The sequence below is a fragment of the Propithecus coquereli genome, unplaced genomic scaffold, assembly GCF_000956105.1.
Source record: "Propithecus coquereli isolate 6110/MARCELLA unplaced genomic scaffold, Pcoq_1.0 Scaffold421, whole genome shotgun sequence".
NCBI lineage: Eukaryota > Metazoa > Chordata > Mammalia > Primates > Indriidae > Propithecus > Propithecus coquereli.
Genome location: NW_012149964.1, coordinates 2,221,923 through 2,241,267, shown reverse-complemented (window position 1 = coordinate 2,241,267; position 19,345 = coordinate 2,221,923). Strand labels below are relative to the sequence as shown.

Sequence of the window (19,345 nt, the reverse complement as noted above, 5' to 3'; positions counted from 1 at the left end):
CACTGTGCTCAGCTCCTTTGCCCATTTTCTATTGGCACTTTCTCTTACAGATTTGTTAGAACTCTTAATATATTAGTGATTTTAGTCCATTATCCTGTATGTTGCAAATTTTTTTGGAGGAAAGAAGAAATCATGTGTTGAGGCCCACTGCTTTATGTTAATATGAATACTTAACTATCCCATGGTGCACTCCTATAGACTGTGGGCCATACGTGGTGAACCACCCAGGAAATCAGCTCCTTTTTTGAAGAAAGGGCCACATAGAATAAACCTTTTATCTATCTTGCTTCGAAGGCACTTCAGGGCATTAGGGCCACAGTTACTTATAGAGAAGAACCTTTGTATTTAGACAGAGACAAATGTGGATGAGTGTGGAAAACTGAAGGCAGAAGACAGATCATAAGATGTGATTATCCTTACATCATCAGTTACCCTTGTACATGTTTGCACATTTGCCTTTCATTTATTCATAAATGTTATTTTTGTATTAAAGAAAGGATTAATCCATCATATGAGACTGAACTTACTTTTCTTAGTCATCTATGTTCTGACTTTTTTTTTTTTTTTGAGACAGAGTCTCACTGTGTTGCCTGGGCTAGAGTGCCGTGGCGTCATCCTAGCTCACAGCAACCTCAAGCTCCTGGGCTCAAGCGATCCTCCTGCCTCACCCTCCCGAGTAGCTGGGACTACAGGCATGCGCCACCATGCCTGGCTAATTTTTTTCTATATATTTTTAGTTGTCCAATTAATTTCTTTCTAATTTTAGTAGAGACGGGGTCTCGCTCTTGGCTCAGGCTGGTCTCGAACTCCTGAGCTCAATCTGCCTGCCTCGGCCTCCCAGAGAGCTAGGATTACAGGCGTGAGCCACTGCGCCGGCCTGTTCTGACTTTTTAAAACTGTATTTTGAGGGTTTTTTTGTTTGCAAAAGCAAAGCTGTCAGATTTATCATTATTTTATTATTTTATGTCCTTGGATGTTCGTATCATATTTAGAAACGTTTTTCCTATTCTCAGATTATAAATACAAGATATTTTATAATATCACTATGTAATTAGATCCTCAAAGGACTGTACTTCATATCACTCATTCAGACAAAGGTTGAAAAGGGTACCATAAACCACTGGTTGTCAAGGAGGGATGATTTTGCCACCCAGGAGACATGTGGCCATGTCTGGAGACATTTTTGGTTGATACAACTGGGGATGTGATGTTGACATCAGGCAGGTAGAGGCCAGTAATACGGCTAAACCTCCTACAATGCACAGGACAGACCCTCTCCACGCTACCTCCGAATTACCCAGCCCAAAATGTCCATAGTGATGAGGTTGGGAAAATCTGCCATCAACTATTTCTCTTCCCCGGATGTTCAGATCCCCATTGTCTCAGGGTCTGTATAAAGATTGAGGAAGATGAGAAAAAAAAGAAAAAGGGGTGAACTGGATAAGGACGTTTTGGTAAATTGGAGAAAACCGTATTATTTCATTTTTATTGTCCTTAATTCAGTATCTCTACTTCCACTCCCAGAACTCAAATTTAACAAACACCATTCTATAGAATGCACCAGAAAAAGAAAAAACAACTGACCAACATTGGCATACTTTCTAAGGGACAGAAACGTGAAGAAGACACTAGTTATTATGTAAATGCCTTTATTTGAACTACTACATTGCTATCAGATTACATCACTTTTCAGAGTTAGAGTAACATGATCTTGAAAACTATAGCAAACAGCTTGACAAAGCAAGAGTACATTAAGTTCTACATATATAATTTTATTTTTAGTGACGACATGTTGTTTTAGGTGGAAAATTAAAAAATATACGTACACTTAGCATACTTGGCCTACCGAATCCTGTCTAAGTTCTGAGCACACTCTCTCCTCAAGTGTCATATTCAACAGCATTTTAAATTTAAAGAGAGAGAGTTTGATGATACAGGTTTTTAAAACAAATAAGCATGTATTGAACCAAGTGATTTAAGACAAAATATTTCAAATGTTTACAGCTTGGGTGTGAGGGAAGATGCAAATTTAAGGTACATTTTTCCTCTACCTACAATGCATGTTTTTCACTTACTTGAAGACCCCTTAAAAAAAGTAGCAAAATCAGCAGTCTTGTTTAATGTAATCAAAATATTCTTAAATGTACAAAAAAGGATCATGTAGAAAGAATACTGTAAAAAGATACTGATCTTAAGAATAAAAGAATAAGAAAAGCTTCTATTACATTCTGCACAGCCAGTTACTTCGGCAAATTTTCAGTACTACAAAGATAAGCAAAGGATACTCATATCCAAATACCCTCTGACCACAGTTCTCAAATAAGAACTAGCACATTGGATGGAAAGCAAAATTACTGTCTAATAATATTCATATCCAATCATCTAAGTAAGACCCCAGAGAGAGACATTCTAAGAGGGAGAAAGATACATAGCGAGAAATAACATACAGCAACGGGCAATGTCAAGGGCAGCATTCTAGGAGAAAACAAGTAAAACGGTTTGGCTATGAGCATATTTTCAGGTGTGCCTGACAAATCCAACTTTGACTACAGGAAAGAGGTGTTGTTTTTATTCCAACTCTTTCCCCTGAGGGCTCTCATGATGAGCTGGTCTTGTTAATCAAAACTAAAAGTCCTTTGAACGACGAAGAGTTCCTTAAGCCATGAGCACTTCACCTGGAAATAGCTGACCTGCGCATCATGCACCTGGGAGCAAGGTTGTTTTATTCAGATTGGTTATTTTACACTCTCTTCATTCCCCTGCCCATCAAACACGCAAACACGGTCATAACCATCTTGGGCTTTACTTCCACAAGGTCCTCCGGGAGAGCGTACACTCTGGCTCCGATTCTTCTAGCCATCGACACTGCGTACCTAGTATTTGAGGAAACAAAAATGAAGATGAAATTCTTGTTGGTTAAGGACACTATATGAGGCATTTATTTCCTCTTACATAAGCATTTGGCTGGGATGCAGAAAATTCCCTATTGAAATCAGAACGATGTCACTTTTTGTTTTCTGTTTGATTTTGGTTTTGAATTCACTTTTACATTACAGCAAGTTTTTAAACTCTGTTATTTGCAGCTGATAATATTTATTCATTCCTTTTCTCCAATGTGAAGTGCGAATTAAGCTTGAAGCACTGACTTTATATGAAAATGAAATTATATATACATATAAATAAAATTACGTAGGCTGGCTGCACAATCAATGTTGATATTCTTGTTGCATATGTAGTAAGTTAGGACACTCTCATGTGATATTAGACATACGAGGCAGAAAACGATGCCAGATGCAAAATCCAAGTTGCTTAGGCAGATGCAGTGAATATTTCCAAATACTCAAGGGAGGGGAGAAAGTCTACAATTTACATGAACAGAGTGGCTGGACCAAGGACTGGAAATGGTAGACAAAGGAAGGGACAAAAGACCTGACATATGCAGCTAGGGAAATTTGCAGGAACACACCTCAACTAATGCATGAAACATTCCTAGGTCTACTGTAACAGGAATTTTTAAAGACGATTAACCATCAAGTTTCTGGAAAGAGAGTGACAAGAGTTCTTTAAATATTACAAGCATTAAAACTTTATCATATCTGCTACAAATATTTTTCAAGGAAGAAAGAAATGATGTGTCTAACTCCAAGGTTTTGCAGGAATGCTTTTTGGCTATCCTATAAATCACTGCTCTGGGTGGATTTTCAGTGTATACTGGTAAGGTTTTCATGGGTCACCCATGAAACCAGGTGACAGTCTAGGCCTTTGGCAAAGAAGCAAAAGAGACGAGTGGATAAAGACCTTCTAAATGTGCAAGAAGCTTTCAAGGCATAGTCTTCTGTTGAGGGCTAGCAAGCATCGTGCCAGTTTGGAGACCCAGGAGGATAAATGTCATGTAGTAAGAATGATCTGTGTTTAGTAAAAGAGACATTAATTGGATAACATGTTTTAAAAAAAAGAGTGAGGCAGAGAGATGAACACTCTAAGGTATGACTATCCTTAGCTCATTTCTCCTTGTTGTAAATTTGTACCTGATTTAAATTAAAACATACACTACATTCTTTCTGTAATCTGCTAAAGCAACAATTGATTGAGCACCTAGTAAGCCAGGCACAATGCTAGGTCTTATGAATTTTTTCAATTTAATCTTGATAAAACCTCTAAGGTGAGTATTACTGCCCCCAATTTATTGATGAGGAATCTGAGGTTCAAAGAGGTTTCCCCCAGGTGACACCCCTCTTAAGTGGCAGACCCTAAATTAGAATTCAGATCTGCCCAGCTGCACAGCCCGTGTTCTTTCCACAATATCATGCGGGCTCTCTTACTTGGCATTATTGTGCTTGTCATCTTCTGTTAGATTACCGCTCTTAACAAGGTCATAGTTTATGCAGCCTGGCTGGATGGCATCAATTAAATCCACAACTGCCAAACTGGAGCTGATCGTCTTGTCCTAGTGTAAAAGGAGAACAAATCTGAGAATTTGAATACGTACAAATTAACATGTGCTTATTTATATAAAGTGCCCGAAACACACCCAAGTGAATTAAAAGAGAATCTTGTCATTAGCCCAGCAGTAATTCTCACTCACAAAGAAACCAAAGGTTGTCCTTCCGAATGTTAGGTATTATCCAGCAATCATAATATTTAATAGTCAAATATGGATTCTGACCTTAAAACTCTGAATGGAAGTTGATTTTCCAGCTTCACTCAATGTTCTATTCACCCAGTTCACAATGATGTCATCATTAGCTTTCTGACCCTCTCCGAGATCTTCCAGGACATTAAGAGTATATCTAAGAGAAGAAGCAGAAGAAAAGGTCACAATCAACTTTTTGAGAAAAAGAATGCAAGCATCAGAAAGATGCTTTATCTTCCGGGCATGGTGGCTCACGCCTATAATCCCAGCGCTTTGGGAGGCTGAGACGGGAGGATCACTTGAGGCCAGGAGTTCGAGACCAGCGTGGGGAACATGGCGAGACCTCATCTCTCTGCCTCTGTCTCTCTCTATATATGCATACATATAAATAAATATTAAAAAAAGAAAGATGCTTCATCTTCCATTTCTTTCATTCCTTAGGTTTGAAAGACTAAAGATTTCATGGAAAGAGATTCCCATTGAGTGAAAAAAATATTTCAAGGAGTAGTGGCTTGCCACTGATCTACCCTTTGCAGTGGTGGGGAGAAGACTGACGGTTCTTTCATGAGTAAGCCCAACAATCTACTACAGGCACATTTTGTACTATTCCAACAGTGGTAATGACTTCAAATATAATAAGCTGTGCTTTGGCTGGTACCCAGTCATAATGAATGCTTTTCAGCGTTATAGTTAAGAGATCTTCATTTTCAAATGGATACATGGGAATGTTCATAATTTTTTTCTGACAATTGTTTTATTCACTGACACTAAATGAGGCTTAAGTCCACATGTCAGGTTTCCTATTTAAAAAAAGGGAATATTGGCTGGGCGCGGTGGCTCACGCCTGTAATCCTAGCACTCTGGGAGGCCAAGGCGGGCGGATTGTTTGAGCTCAGGAGTTCGAGACCAGCCTGAGCAAGAGCGAGACCCCGTCTCTACTAAAAATAGAAAGAAATTAATCGGACAACGAAAAATATATAGAAAAAATTAGCCAGGCAAGGTGGCGTGTGCCTGTAGTCCCAGCTACTCGGGAGGCTGAGGCAGGAGGATCGCTTGAGCCCAGGAGTGTGAGGTTGCTGTGAGCTAGGCTGACGCCACGGCACTCTAGCCCAGGCAACACAGTGAGACTCTGTCTCAAAAAAATAAATAAATAAATAAAAAATAAATAAAAAAGGGAATAGTCATAGTTCTGCCTAACTTACAAGGAAGCATTTTCCACTGAACATCCAACATATATTCATTACCGAAATTCATTTCAGAGTCTAAATACATTTCAAAAGTGTAGTCATTGACGTTGACAAAATAATAAGGACTAAATCACAGAGCTGTACTACAGTAAAGCCTGAACAGCTAAAATTGTGTACTGTACCTTCTCATCAGCTGCCAGACTAAAGCTAAAGTCAGAGTTGGGTTCCCATCATTCAGGTCTTGCCCTCCAATGCCAACCAGGGAGAATTTAGCAGGATGCTTCCCTAATTCAACAGCATAGTTGCAGTTTTCTAGCTGCAAGCACACAAGAGTAAATGGTTAAAGACTCTTACTTGTTTCATCTGCATACATGTGTGCGCGCACCTGTCGCATAATGCTAGGTATTAGCACACAAAAACAAATAAGACACAGTTCTCCTGTCCTCAAGAAGCTCCGAGTCAAGAGTTTTTGAAATAAAAGAAACAAATCAAGAATAAGAATAGTCTGTAACAAAGATATATAATAACTTAATTATCTACCTTTTTCATGTTGGCTCCAAGTTTCGGGTACGGAGGTTTGTTAACCTTACTCCAGTCAACAGGAACTTTAATTCGTTCGTATAACTGTAAGATTACCAGGGCATCTTGCAAGTCACTAATGATTTTAAAAAACAATTTAATCAGTGTTTTCAGACAGCTAGGCCTTTATTTTCCTTAAAAACAATAATACTACACTGTCAAACAAGATATATAAAACCATAAATAATACGCAAGACTCACTGTCCATCAATCTGTGCTGAAAACAGAGCTAAGACCATCTGATTCACTTAAAGGTATTTATTGAGAGATTATTGTGAGCAAGGCACTGTCCTAGACTCTGGGCACACAAGACAAAAATCCCTGTCCTCACATTAGAGTCAGCGAGACAGACAATAAACAAGTACGTGAATAAACAGACAATATGATTTTGGGTGTATGTAAGTATTGTGAAGAAAAAAAGGAACTAGGGTTGGGGGTTAAAGAGTAGCAGGTGGTAGTCAGGAAATCTCTGAATCAGTGGCAGGACCGAGTAAGGGTGTGAGTCATTACATGTGGGCAAAGACATTCCAGGCTGAGAGAACAGGGAGCCAAAGGCCCTGAGACATCGTGGATGATATGCTTAAATGGTTCCCTGGTCTCTGTTTCAAAACATAAAGTATCTGCTCCCAAGGGTACTGAAGGGCCATTATACATTCTATCACTTATAGTTAATGATCATGTAGAGAAATAATTTGAGCCTTTATGTATTTGGAAAATGATGATGGAAATCACCACTCAACATTTTCCAGTATAAATAATTGCTACAAACTAACATTTAGAAAATGAGCTGTCATTATTTGTGTAGCATCCATTCATGACGTTCATAACTGTTTACAATAGCAGTAGGAAGGCTTACGCATAGAGATGGTTTACGTGGGGATTAACACCGAGAGAGTTCATCCAGTTACGGAAGGTTCTTTCTTCACGAGTTTCTCCTATTAAGAATATTCACAAAATTTACTCATTCACTAAACACCTTGTATATATGCATATATTGCCAACCCATGTATTATTTTATCTGCTTTATTCAGATCTAGAAGTTTTCCCCAATGCAAATTTCCAAGCATCCTCTCTAAATACGTTCTCTCTAGATACATGTTTATTTTTAAATAAATTCAACGAGTTTAAAAAATAACATCAAAGAATACAACTTTATTATAATCCGTTAAGCAATTTGGAGGTTTATGAATCTTTTATAATTTCCTCTAATCTTTCTCCAATATCTTCTCAAATCTGCATACCTCAAAGTAACTGCTCCTATCAGTTTAGTTTATAATTTGAAAACTTTCCTATGGCCATATGAATTTACGTTTTTCCTCTACTCATTTTAAAATACCAAACTACACATGATTACTACTTTTATAGACCTATGTTAAAGCAACAAATTTCTTAAAACTTCAAAGGCATAAAATTTAAAGATTTTATAGCAATGCCAGTGGATACCCAATGAACTACCATTTGCATTTGTTAATTTTTATACACTGTACTTCATGTATATATCTGGAAAAGGTAAACTCTAAACTCTGTCTTTCCCAAACTTAAACAGATAATTACCACACATTATCATTTGAGTTCTGAAAAAGTAAGGGTGAAAGGAGATGGGGCTAGTTCCAGTTAGTCTGACTGTGGAAGAATGAAACTACTAAATACTATAAATTTACAGGTCAAGTTAAATATATATATACATTTTTCTGGCGAGAGGTTTAAAAAGTGGTCTAATCCTAAATCTACATATTAAAACGAAACATTGGTTTACTAAGTGGCGTTACATTAAGTGGCTCTAAATTACTTTGCTTTATCATCTCAAGTTGACTTATGGCATCTTTTTCTGCCAATTTTTACTCAGCACTTGCATCTACTTCTAGCAGAAGAAAGTAAAGAAACTTATTAAGTCAAAATTCTAAAATCATTTTATTTCTACTCTATAGTCCCACACATTAGAATTTGAGAAGCTTCAGTTACCTTCTAACAGAGTCCAGTCAATATCCTGATTCTCTGGCTTAGTTAGTGCCGGGTATTTATTAAACAGGTTAGCCACAAAGGCTAAGTTGAGTTTGGGGTTTCCGCTGACAACATCAGCAGGGGTAACAAACTGTCTGCAACCTAATTTATCTGCTTGTTGAAGCATACTCTCAGCTCGCTTCAAATCATCTGTTTCCTGTTGAAGTAAAATAAGAAGACATTTTTCAAAGGTCATATGAAAATATAGAAATTTTCCCTAAAATCATAGTCTGGGTATACAATTCTACTTTCTTTTAGCCAACATGTGGTACTTATTACAAAATTGTTTTGAATGCAAAAAAAAAAAATTGGCTCTGCTGAAATGCAGTACCTTTAAAATATCCTAGATGGCGCCAGATCACATCGCTAACTAGTGAGTACGCTTAACTCAACTGGGATTGCACCTCTCATGCCAAAACAAAATGCATTAGGAAAAAAGTTAAATTGGAAATACAAAAAAAAAAGTTAAAACTGTGTAGATTTTAAATTGGGCCCTAAAGAAGGTTTAAAGCGGAAAAAGATGAAGGACACTGAAAAGCAAGGGGAAACGAGGAGCAAAGGTTCAGAGGTAAAATGGCTGTTTGGGGAAGACAGAGGAGATGGGTGGTGACGTGAAAGGAGGTTTGCAGGCTACAGACTTGCGGGGAATAACTCCAGCCAGGAGACACGGAGCAAGACTGTGGAGGGCCTTAAGTGCTAAGCGGAGCATTTTAGCCTGAATTCTAGAGTCAATAGGGCAATCCTTGATGGATTCTGAAGAGGGAAGAGACAAAGAAAGGAGTGTTTTAAGATCAATCAGGAAGGACTTACCGGAGAAGGGCTGTATCAGAATCAGAATAGTATACCTGTGCCATTTACCCAGGCATAAGATCACCTGGCTCGCCACCCCAGACAGCTACTTAATGCACAGGATGGCCCCTCACCCCTACCAAGAGTGAACTGAGCTGAAGAGTTTTGCATTTAACATACAGACAGAAATTAAGGACACAAGTAAGTTACAAATTCCGTTCTGGTAAGGGCAGTGTAAAATGGCTTGGCCAATGTAATCCACTCAATCCTACTGTGTAAATAGGCTAGATGTGTGGGTTTTGTACGATGCATTTTATATCAAATGGGTACAAAGAACCACAGAATCCTGGAAACTTGGGAGTAAATAGTCTAGTCCAGGTCCTTACTCTATAGATGAGCAAAGTGAGATCAGATTTGGGGAAGAAACTTGTCCAAGGTCACTGAACAAATTAGTGACATAACCAGGTAACACGGTCCCTTGACAGTAATTCTCCAAATTGGATCTCACGGATCAGGAGTTTGTAAACACATTCACATTACTCTCAACACAGGAATATTATAGATGTACATATGAATATACAGTCATTAACTCTACCACTGTGGTTGTAGTTCAAACACTTGGAAAACGTTAGTCTCTAGTGCTTATTTTTCCATACTTGCTTTGAATATTTTATGCCATCCATATAACCAATACCACCATAATTATGGAATTCACTAATAAACTATCAAAGTAAATTAAAGCTAATTTTTTGCCTCCAAATTACATGTACAGTAATACATTTAAAAATAATGCTTCAAACTGCCAACACCACTACACATAATTTTAAAAATTATTGCGTTTATAAGAAATTAGCCTGAGCAACATAATGAGACCCTGTCTCTATAAAATATTAAAAAATTAGCCAGATGTGGTGGTGCATGCCTGTAGTTCCAGCTACAGGGAGGCTGAGGCAGGAGGATTGCTTGAGCCCGGGAGTTTGAGGTTGCTGTGAGCTAAGATGACGCCACGGCACTCTAGCCCGGGCAACAGAGTGAGATCCTGTCTCCAAACAAAACAAAACAAAACAAGACACAAAATAAAACAGAAATTGACAACAATTTTGCAAGACTGTAAAATTCAAACGAGCACCCATACTTACATTGAAACCTGACATGTTAATATCTATCCGTGGTTCACCTTCCTTTTGTCCTTTTGGTGCAATTTGATTGAGAAGATGGAAATAGGCTTTGGAATCCTACAAATGAATTGAAAATGTTAGTGAGATCACATTACAAAGAATGAATGTATCCTATTGTCCCATGCTTGGAAGGCTATTTGTATTTGATTTTGTGAGAATATATGGCACAAATCTCTGTCTTCTCATTTAACTGGTCTTTTCCCCAGAAAAGTCCATCCATCTGGCCTTCTGTCTGTATTGCATATGGATGAAATGGATTTTGACATGACTTTACAATTTATTGAAGTCATAAATACAATAATGCTAATAAACATATAACTAGTTCTGTACCTTCACTGAATTACTGAAGTCAATAAGCTTGATAGACAAAACAAGCATTAAAAAAAAGTAGGAGAGCAGAAATCCAGGAAGCATAGGGAAAGAGAAAATAAACAGGTTATATCATTACAAAGCACAATATATACCGTAACCTATGGAGAAGAGATTAGCTATATTCAAGATGTATTTAATTGTAAATTTAAATGTCAGAGTCTTTTAATGATAAACACTCTAGTTGCTAAAATAACATCTAACCCTTTATGATCTGAATATACTTATCAAAACAAGCTTTTCTTTTCAAGACCCTGAACAAGCCAAGAATGTTGTTGACTTGGAATCTCAGTACATAAGGCAGAGTGGAGTTGCTCGCACTGGGGGTGGGATGGGTGAATTCAAGCTGTGTGGACAACGCCACAGAACTCAGCTTAAAGACCACTGTACTAGCACAAACACTTACTAAGAGTCTTCACACACATGTCAAATAAATTCTTGTCTCTCTGGAATGCTAGAGGACAGGAACTTGAGTCACCATTCCTTAATCATGCCATATCTGAAGACCACCTTCCCAGCTATAGTAGTTTTCTATTACTGGGCCTTGAAAGTCCAGACATATAAAGGAGTGTTTCCTGTAGTCAGCTCCACAGACTATGTGCATCTTAATCCCTGGGGAAGTTGCTCAATATGTGAATCACTGGATCTGACCCCAGACCTACCAAATATGAATCTCTGGGAGTTGCCTAGAAAACTGCATCTCAAACCAGCTACCCATATGAGTTTGAAACTTGGTGCCATAAAAGATTCTAAGAATGGGAAAAATCAGAAAAGGCATTTCAGAGCAATTCATGAAATGCCAATCCAGATCCTATTAGTAGGGGGGTAAAGGATTTCCCTCCTCCTAAGGAACAGTGCACTACAGCTGTGAACACGCTTTCAATTCCAATTACTTGCTAAAGGCACATCAACAATTTATAATCTAACCCTGTGCACTTGAGAGGAACAGGTGAAGAGCTCATCCAGTAGAGTCTATTTACGACCCTAAAAAGGGCTTCGCGGATAAAAATTTGAGCTTGAATAGAGATAATCTGGAATTTAGTTTTCACATCACCAAATAATTCTTTGTTTTTTAAAAATATTCAAAGCAGGCTTCATGAAAAACATAAATTTCCTTTATACATTTAAAACATGTCCCAGCATATAAAATTCATTTCCAAATGGTTTTCGGGAACACATCTAATGCAGGAAGCAAAATATACCTGGCCACACATGTTATGTAAGTTGAGGGGGTGAGGACAGTTGGTCTTATACTTTTGGGGCTAGACTAAATTTTCATGGATGAAATCAGTAGTACAAGTATGACATTGCTTCCTCTCATCACTGAACACATTGGTATGATCCCAGAATACTGTTTTCATAGCCTTGCTGGTCAGTGACATCTGATGAAGAGCCTCGAATTCGTTCCCTGTATCCTAACATCTGGATCTTGGAGAGAGCTGAGGCAGTTAATGAGAACTCCACAATGTCTGCTATGGTGATGCTGCTCCTCTCTGCATCAGAAGCCAAAGGCAACATATGATAAAGAATGCTCCCAATGTCCTCCTCCATTGCCACAGTGAGCAGCTGAGTGCCAAAATTCAACACAGGAATTATTTGAGGGTCTTTATATGCCAGATATTGTTAGAGGTTGGCTGTGACAGGAGGGCCCTGGGGCAGGGATTGAGGTAGGAGAAACAGACACAAATAAGAGCCCATCGCTACCCTCAAGGAACTCATATCTAAAGGCAGAAGAATATGGCAGGAGAGAAGCCAAATAGGAAAGATGAAGGGGAAATCTTGAGGCCTTTCCTCTCTCTTCTAGGTCTTTACTAACAAGTACACCGAGGCCTAGGAAAGGCAGTTAGGGATAGAACAGTCATGTCCCATCCTTCTGTATTCCATGTACAACAATAGGCAGGATATAAAAAATTAGCATTGTAATACTTTTACCTTTTCCACAAAAATGTGCCATAGACTCGGTGTTCATGCTCCTTACCTGGCTCTACCACCTCTACTGAAATCTATCATCGGGGTCAAGGCAACTGGGCTTGGTGATAGGGTGTTAGGATTTTCCCTGTTGAGCTGGGATAAAATCTCCCCTAGCCATTATATCCCCCCCAAAGTGTTACGGTTCTTTGTACAGTTACCTTGATGTCAGCACTGAAGTTGTTGATTTTTTGCCAGCCCGAGTTTTCCAAATGAAAGTTTGCCCATCTGAGCAGAAGCTCTTCTGGAGACAATTTCATAAGCTCCTCCAAAGTCTCACCGTCTCGTAGTAAAGCAGCCAAAGCTAGAAGAAAACAGCCCCCAAACAAATATATGATACGATCATGGTCATGCCAAGTGTATTCCGTCTTTGACACTCTGTTAATAGAGGTACAAAAGCTAGCATGACATAGCTCCTGGTTTCAGCATACTCCTACTGTAATAAAAAAGATAAGCATATAAATAGATAATAAAACAAGGTGATACAGATAGAGGTATGACATTATAAGAATGTACAGCAAATATTATATAATAAATGATATACTATTATAATTCAGGTATTCTTTTCTCTATTATTCTTCACATTCCAAATGCCAAATAAGGTTACAACTTTTAAATTTAAAATTTTCACATTATGTCATAGATTTATACAAACTGTTCTTGTTTAATACTTCTAAAATCAGGGATTTGGGAAGGATGTTTTAAAATTTGGGAATCTTTTATTTAACCTTTGGTATTTATATTGAAGTATAATTAATCAATTAATTCTTGAATGGTTAAACCTATTTTAAACAGAAAGTAATTCAACTTTACATTTTCTATAGCACCTAACATGTAAAGGCTGCTTGATAACTTTGTTGTTGTTGAACTGAATGTGTAGAAGAAGCCAAGCTTTTTTTGGGTAAATATTCCCATAGGTAATAGGCAAAAGCTTGGGTGTTTGCATAGAGAACTGTCTAAATTTAGGATAGATGTGGTGGCTCACGCCTGCAATCCCAGCACTTTGGGAGGCTGAGGCAGGAGGATTGCTTGAGGCCAGGAGCTCGAGACCAGCCTGGGCAACACAGCAAGACCCAATCTCTAAAACAAAACAGGAGCTCGAGACCAGCCTGGGCAACACAGCAAGACCCAATCTCTAAAAAAAAAAAAAAAAAAAAGAAAGAAAGAAAAGAAAATTAGTTGGGCGTGGTGGCACGGGCCTGTACTCCCAGCTACTTGGGAGGCTGATGTAGGAGGATTGCTTGAGCCCAGGACTTGGGAGCCTACAGTGAGCTATGATCACATCATCGTACTCCAGCCTGGGCAACAGAGCAAGAACCTGTCTCTAAAAATAAATAAATAAATAAACAAACAAATTAACCATTGTTTTCAGAAGTTGTATAGTCCTTATGCAATAATTGCCTCCCACAAAATGAAAGGACAATAATATGTCTGATTTCTGAAGAGGTCCAAGTAATACTCATATTAGGCCAATTTCATATTCAATGGACTCCGCTTCATGCCATGTCACTTTGGTACTCAGGGATTTAAGAAAGAGTAGAGGCAGCACAGCCACTTGTACAGAGCCCTCCTTCTGTTCTGCATCTCCACCAAATCAAACGCTGGACAGGATTAAACAGCCCAACATCTATGTACCTGAGACTTCGGCAAAGATAGATCATTTGACTTATTACCTGAGCCAATGACATTTTGTTTTATTTTCTCCTTTTCATTTTTAAATGGACTTCAACTCCTTTAAACAAGATAAGCACTGCTGTGAAGAAGGCCAGCAATTAGAATAATTTTATTCATCCAAAAGCAGGTACCTTTGAGTGGATTGAAAATGGAAGTGTAATAAAGTCTTGAAAAAGTCTTATGCAAAATAGTCTTATAATGGATAAATGTGCAAAGTAAGACTATTGGCAGACATTATGAAAACATTTAGAATCCCAAATGTATATTCTTCTGCCAAAGTAACTGAGGATTGAGATGGCGATGCTAGGGATTTCTGGAATGAGATCTGAGTATTTGGAGTGATGCTCAATATTTTCAGCTTCGTAGGGAGAGGATAATGTAATACTTCCTAGGACCTGGTGAGAACTGTATAGCATATGCTTATACATTCTATAAATCCACAATGTGATTTAAAAACCTATGCTGTAAAAAGGATGATGCTTCTGCTGGTTCAGGAAATATGAGACCATCGAGGATAGGTTAGAAGATTTTTGAAGGGGCCTAAATCTATGATAGAATATAAAAAGCATTAAAAATAATAGGAGATGGTGCATGATGGTGGGGCTCTGGGTAGTAACGAGGTGGAGGTTGTGTGGGCAGAGCAGAAAAAGAATGAATAGTTATCAAGTTTAGGGACTTTGGGAAAGTTCCTTAACTTCTCTGTGCTTTCATGTCTTTATTCCAAAAATAAGTTGTCATGTGCCAGACAAAGATGAGTTACTACTAAAGAAGAGAGTTATATAATTAGGTTGTTTTCCTGAATAACTCACCTTATGTTAATTCTAACTATCATCTAATTACTTCAATTAAGTGAAAGTATGACAGTTTGCGTGACTAGAAAAAATAACCATAAACAACTTTCAAAATAATGACTATGTTCCATTACCTTCATTCCTGCTTAATTCAATGTCAGCGAACAAACCAATCTTAATGATTTGCCAAAGTAGTCCCAAAACCAGATGAGGTTTCCCAGCCCGCAAATCCTCTGCACCAATGTTCACAACGTGACACCCAATGGCAGAAGCAGAGTTCAGTGCCAAGTTCAAGTTTTCCTGCAAAACAGCCAAATTACACACTTGCTTCTTGACCTTTCCATTTTTTTTAGCAGTCTACTTCTCCTTTCACTGAAAATAACACTCGATGAGGAAATTAATACCCTGTATTAATTTCATCCAAATATGATCCACAAAAAACAATTTTCAGACTTTAGTGTTAAAAAGCACAGCTAAAGCAACTCTCATGGCTATTGTCTTATGGCTATTGTCTTTTGCACAATTCCATGGGAAGTTAACTTGGTATTTTTATTTGGTCCTTTTTGAAGTATGCTGACACTAAAGGAAAAGGGTGAGTGACCAGAGTAAACATATCCATGTGAGTAAAATGTTGCATTTCTGAAAATGCCTAAATGAGAGTCCGAAGGTATTACACATACCTCAAAGAGTCCTAGAAGTTATCAACGTCCACATCTTAAGGGGTGCCCTTGCCTGAGGGAATTTTGCTATCTACTGCTAGTCTAATACTCACTTGATAGAAAAGAGAAATGCTCCATTCTTTAAGCATGCCAGTCAATCAAGAGCTTAAATATTTTTGCTTATTTATACAATGTTCAAACACATTATGGAATGAATGAAAACAACATAGTGCTTTGGAGTTAGACTGGGATTTGAACCTCAGTTCCAACATTAACCTCAGGCAAGTTAAGAGATCTTTCTGAGTCCCAGCTCTCTTTGTAAAATCAAGATAATAATCCTAAACTCAAGAGCTGTTGTGAAGATTAATTGAGAACACACAGAAGGCAGAGCCTAAAGTCTGTGGAACAGGACCTCAAACAGCAATTTCATGGAAGATGGATGGGAGAACACCACATACCTGAATGATGAAGGGTGTAAGTTTCTTCTTGTTGATTGCTCTTTCGTCAATTGTATCAGGAACTGAAAGGTTGATCATTTTACTGAAACAAAAATGAAAAAAATGAGTTGATTTACTTTTTTAAAGAGTTTGTAAATATTCACAAATATTTTAAGGCTTATTATAACATGTCTTTCATGCAATCTAAAAAAAGTCAATGCAAATGGATGACTTTTATCATGTTGATCACAAATAACTACACATATGAAAAATGCAAATTTATAAAAAGGCCAAAACGTTTATATTAGTTGGGTTATTTCTGAGTAGGAAATTGGGACGTGTTTTCTCATTTTAATTTTTTTTATTTAAAAAAAATTGTTTGCACAAATAGAGTCTCACTATGTTGCCCAGGCCAGTCTTGAACTCCTGGCTTCAAGTGATCCTCCCACCTCAGACTCTCAAAGTGCTGGGATTACAGGTGTGAGCCACCGTGCCCAGCCTCTCATGTTAATTTAAAGGTTTTTTTCACATTATCTTATAAGAATGAATAACTTGGATACTGAAACAGAACTTTATTGAATAAATGCTAAGAACAGATAAAATCGCATATTGAAAATGAGTCTCCCAGATTATACAATTCACAATTAAAAATTACCATCTATCTACAAAGCAGTAAAATTAGTTCAGCATGAGATTATTTCATTCACCAAATGTTTACTGAGTGCCTCAACAATGAGCCAGACACTGTATTTGGTGCTGGTAGTATAGAGGTGAGAGAAAGAGTATTATAGTTAGGTTATAATCTGTGACTTACCAGGAAAAATCTCATTTCATAAAATTTGGATTTAGACGCTAACCTTTTAGATGTTTATAATACTGCCCTAATAAATTTTATTCCACATACAGAAAACCTTCCTTCTTTCCATGCAAAATTTAAATATTACGTTTCTGGTGGCACGGTCTGGGAAAGGGGCGGCAGGTGCCATATTCAGTCTCAAAGGTGGCAAGAAGAAGCCCCCAAAATAGCCCAAGAGGCTGCTAAGGGAATGGCCAAGGAAGATAAGGTTTTCAAGGAGAAACAAGAAGAGGAGCATAAGAGGCCGGGCGTGGTGGCTCATGCCTGTAATCCTAGCACTTTGGGAGGCTAAAGTTGGAGGATCACTTGAAGCCAGGAGTTCGAGACCAGCCTGGGCAACACAGTGAGACCCTATCTCTAAAAAAAATTTTAAAATTAGGTGGGTGTGCTTGTGCACACCTGTAGTCCCAGCTACTTGGGAGGCTGAGGCAGGAGGATCACTTGAGCCCAGGAGTTAGAGGCTGCAGTGAGCTATGATGACCCCATTGCACTCTAGCTCGGGCAACAGAATGAGACTCTGTTCCCCGCCCCCCCCAAAAAACAGTAATAATAAAATAAAGCAAAACCAGCCCAGAATCCTGCCAGAGTCTGCTCTTCGTTCTATTCTAAATTCTGTATCGCTGGAATTAAACCAACTCATTTGGAAAAAAAATTAAATATTAAGTAAGTAGTTCCATATGATTACCTTTCTCTACTAAAACACATGGGAAATTATTTCTTTAGTGCCTATAAATGGACTTAAAAGGGGTATCTTTATTTTTATTTAATTTATTTTTTATTTTTTTGTTTTTTATTTCAGCATATTGCTGGGGTACAAATGTTTAGTAACATATATTGCCTTTGCCCCACCCAAGTCAGAGCTTCAATGAAAAGGGGATATCTTACATTTTCAAACAACCAAAATGATCTTACTGCAGAAAGAGGAATTTTATGTATAATACACTGCCGTATGAAATATATCTATTGCACTATTCTAAGCACTCTATATTTGGTAACTTAGTGCTCACAACAGCCCTGTGAGGCAAGTACACTAAGGTAGAGATCATAATAGATGGAAACTAAATGCAAAGGGGTTGAGTACCTTTTTTTTTTTTTTTTTTGAGACAGAGTCTCACTCTGTCACCCTGGGTAGAATGCAGTGGTGTCATCATAGCTCACTGCAGCCTCGAACTGCCAAGCTCAAGTGATTCTCCTGCCTCAGCCTCCCAAGTAGCTGGGTCTACAGGAACATGTCACGACGCCCAGCTAATTTTTCTGTAGAGATGGGGTCTCATTCTTGCTCAGGATGGTGTCGAACTCCTGAGCTCAAGCCATCCTCCTGACTCTACCTCCCAAGAGTACTAGGATTACAGGTGTGAGCCACCGTGCCTGGCTGGGGTTGAATATCTTGATCATGGTAGCACAGCTACTGAGTGGAGAGACTGAACATGAAGCCAGGCAGACTGATTATGGAGCATGTTCTTGACCACTGTACTACACTGCCTCTCTGAATAGGAGCATCGACCAACAATGTTGATAATCTTACATCATTTCTGCCAAGATATTGTTGGCTATGGGGCAGCAGCAGCGACAAAAAGAGTTTTCAGAAATAGGTCATTGGAGAGGGAGAACTGAAGAGCAGCCTCTTTTTTTCTTTTGGAAGCTATGGTCCTTTAGAATAAATAGATACTGACATACTTAAATCCAACAAAGTTGTAATGCTCTGCTTGCCCAGCGATGAGAAGAAAACGGAAGCTGACAGCTTCTCTATAAAGAGGTCCCCAATCTATGACTGAGTTTTAAGTTCATGGACAGATCTAGAGATGAAATGAAAAAGGCAGAACCCGGATAATTTTCCATTCTCATTATTTCCTGAGGTGAAGCTGTCAAGCATACGGAAACAAATCTATCAATTACATGGAAGACAATTTTTGGAAATCTGGATAAAAAACAAGCTTACATCTTACCAAAGCACAATTCCATCACCAACAGCTTTGAACAGGTCATCAGTGTTTGGGTTCATTGGTATAACATGTCTGCAATCAGGATCATTTTCCAAAGCTTTGTTTATCCAGTTAACAAAAGCATATTTTTCTTCCTCTAAAATTATGTTAAATAACAAGACATTAGTTCATACTCTAAATTAACTATTTGACTCCAAAGCCTAAAATAGTTATGCAGTCATGCTGAAAGTTAATATGTCAGAAACACGTGGCTATTCTCTTTAGAAACCCAGACACTTGGG

General features: G+C 38.2%; 1 protein-coding gene across 1 annotated transcript in view; it reads right to left on the bottom strand.

Annotated features, from left to right (window-relative positions):
- Nucleotides 1–1,632: 1,632 nt before the first annotated feature.
- Nucleotides 1,633–19,345, bottom strand: part of PLS3 (plastin 3) — an 80,830-nt gene continuing 63,117 nt past the window's right edge. The window contains exons 6-17 of the mRNA XM_012653520.1: nt 19,068–19,200; nt 16,287–16,368; nt 15,304–15,469; nt 12,866–13,008; nt 10,329–10,424; nt 8,362–8,557; nt 7,256–7,334; nt 6,361–6,475; nt 6,003–6,136; nt 4,667–4,790; nt 4,323–4,447; nt 1,633–2,873 (exon numbers count right to left, since the gene is read on the bottom strand). Of these exons, the coding sequence (XP_012508974.1) occupies nt 2,741–2,873; nt 4,323–4,447; nt 4,667–4,790; nt 6,003–6,136; nt 6,361–6,475; nt 7,256–7,334; nt 8,362–8,557; nt 10,329–10,424; nt 12,866–13,008; nt 15,304–15,469; nt 16,287–16,368; nt 19,068–19,200 (1,526 nt within the window). The 3' untranslated portion in view covers nt 1,633–2,740. The remainder of the gene's footprint in view (nt 2,874–4,322; nt 4,448–4,666; nt 4,791–6,002; nt 6,137–6,360; nt 6,476–7,255; nt 7,335–8,361; nt 8,558–10,328; nt 10,425–12,865; nt 13,009–15,303; nt 15,470–16,286; nt 16,369–19,067; nt 19,201–19,345) is intronic.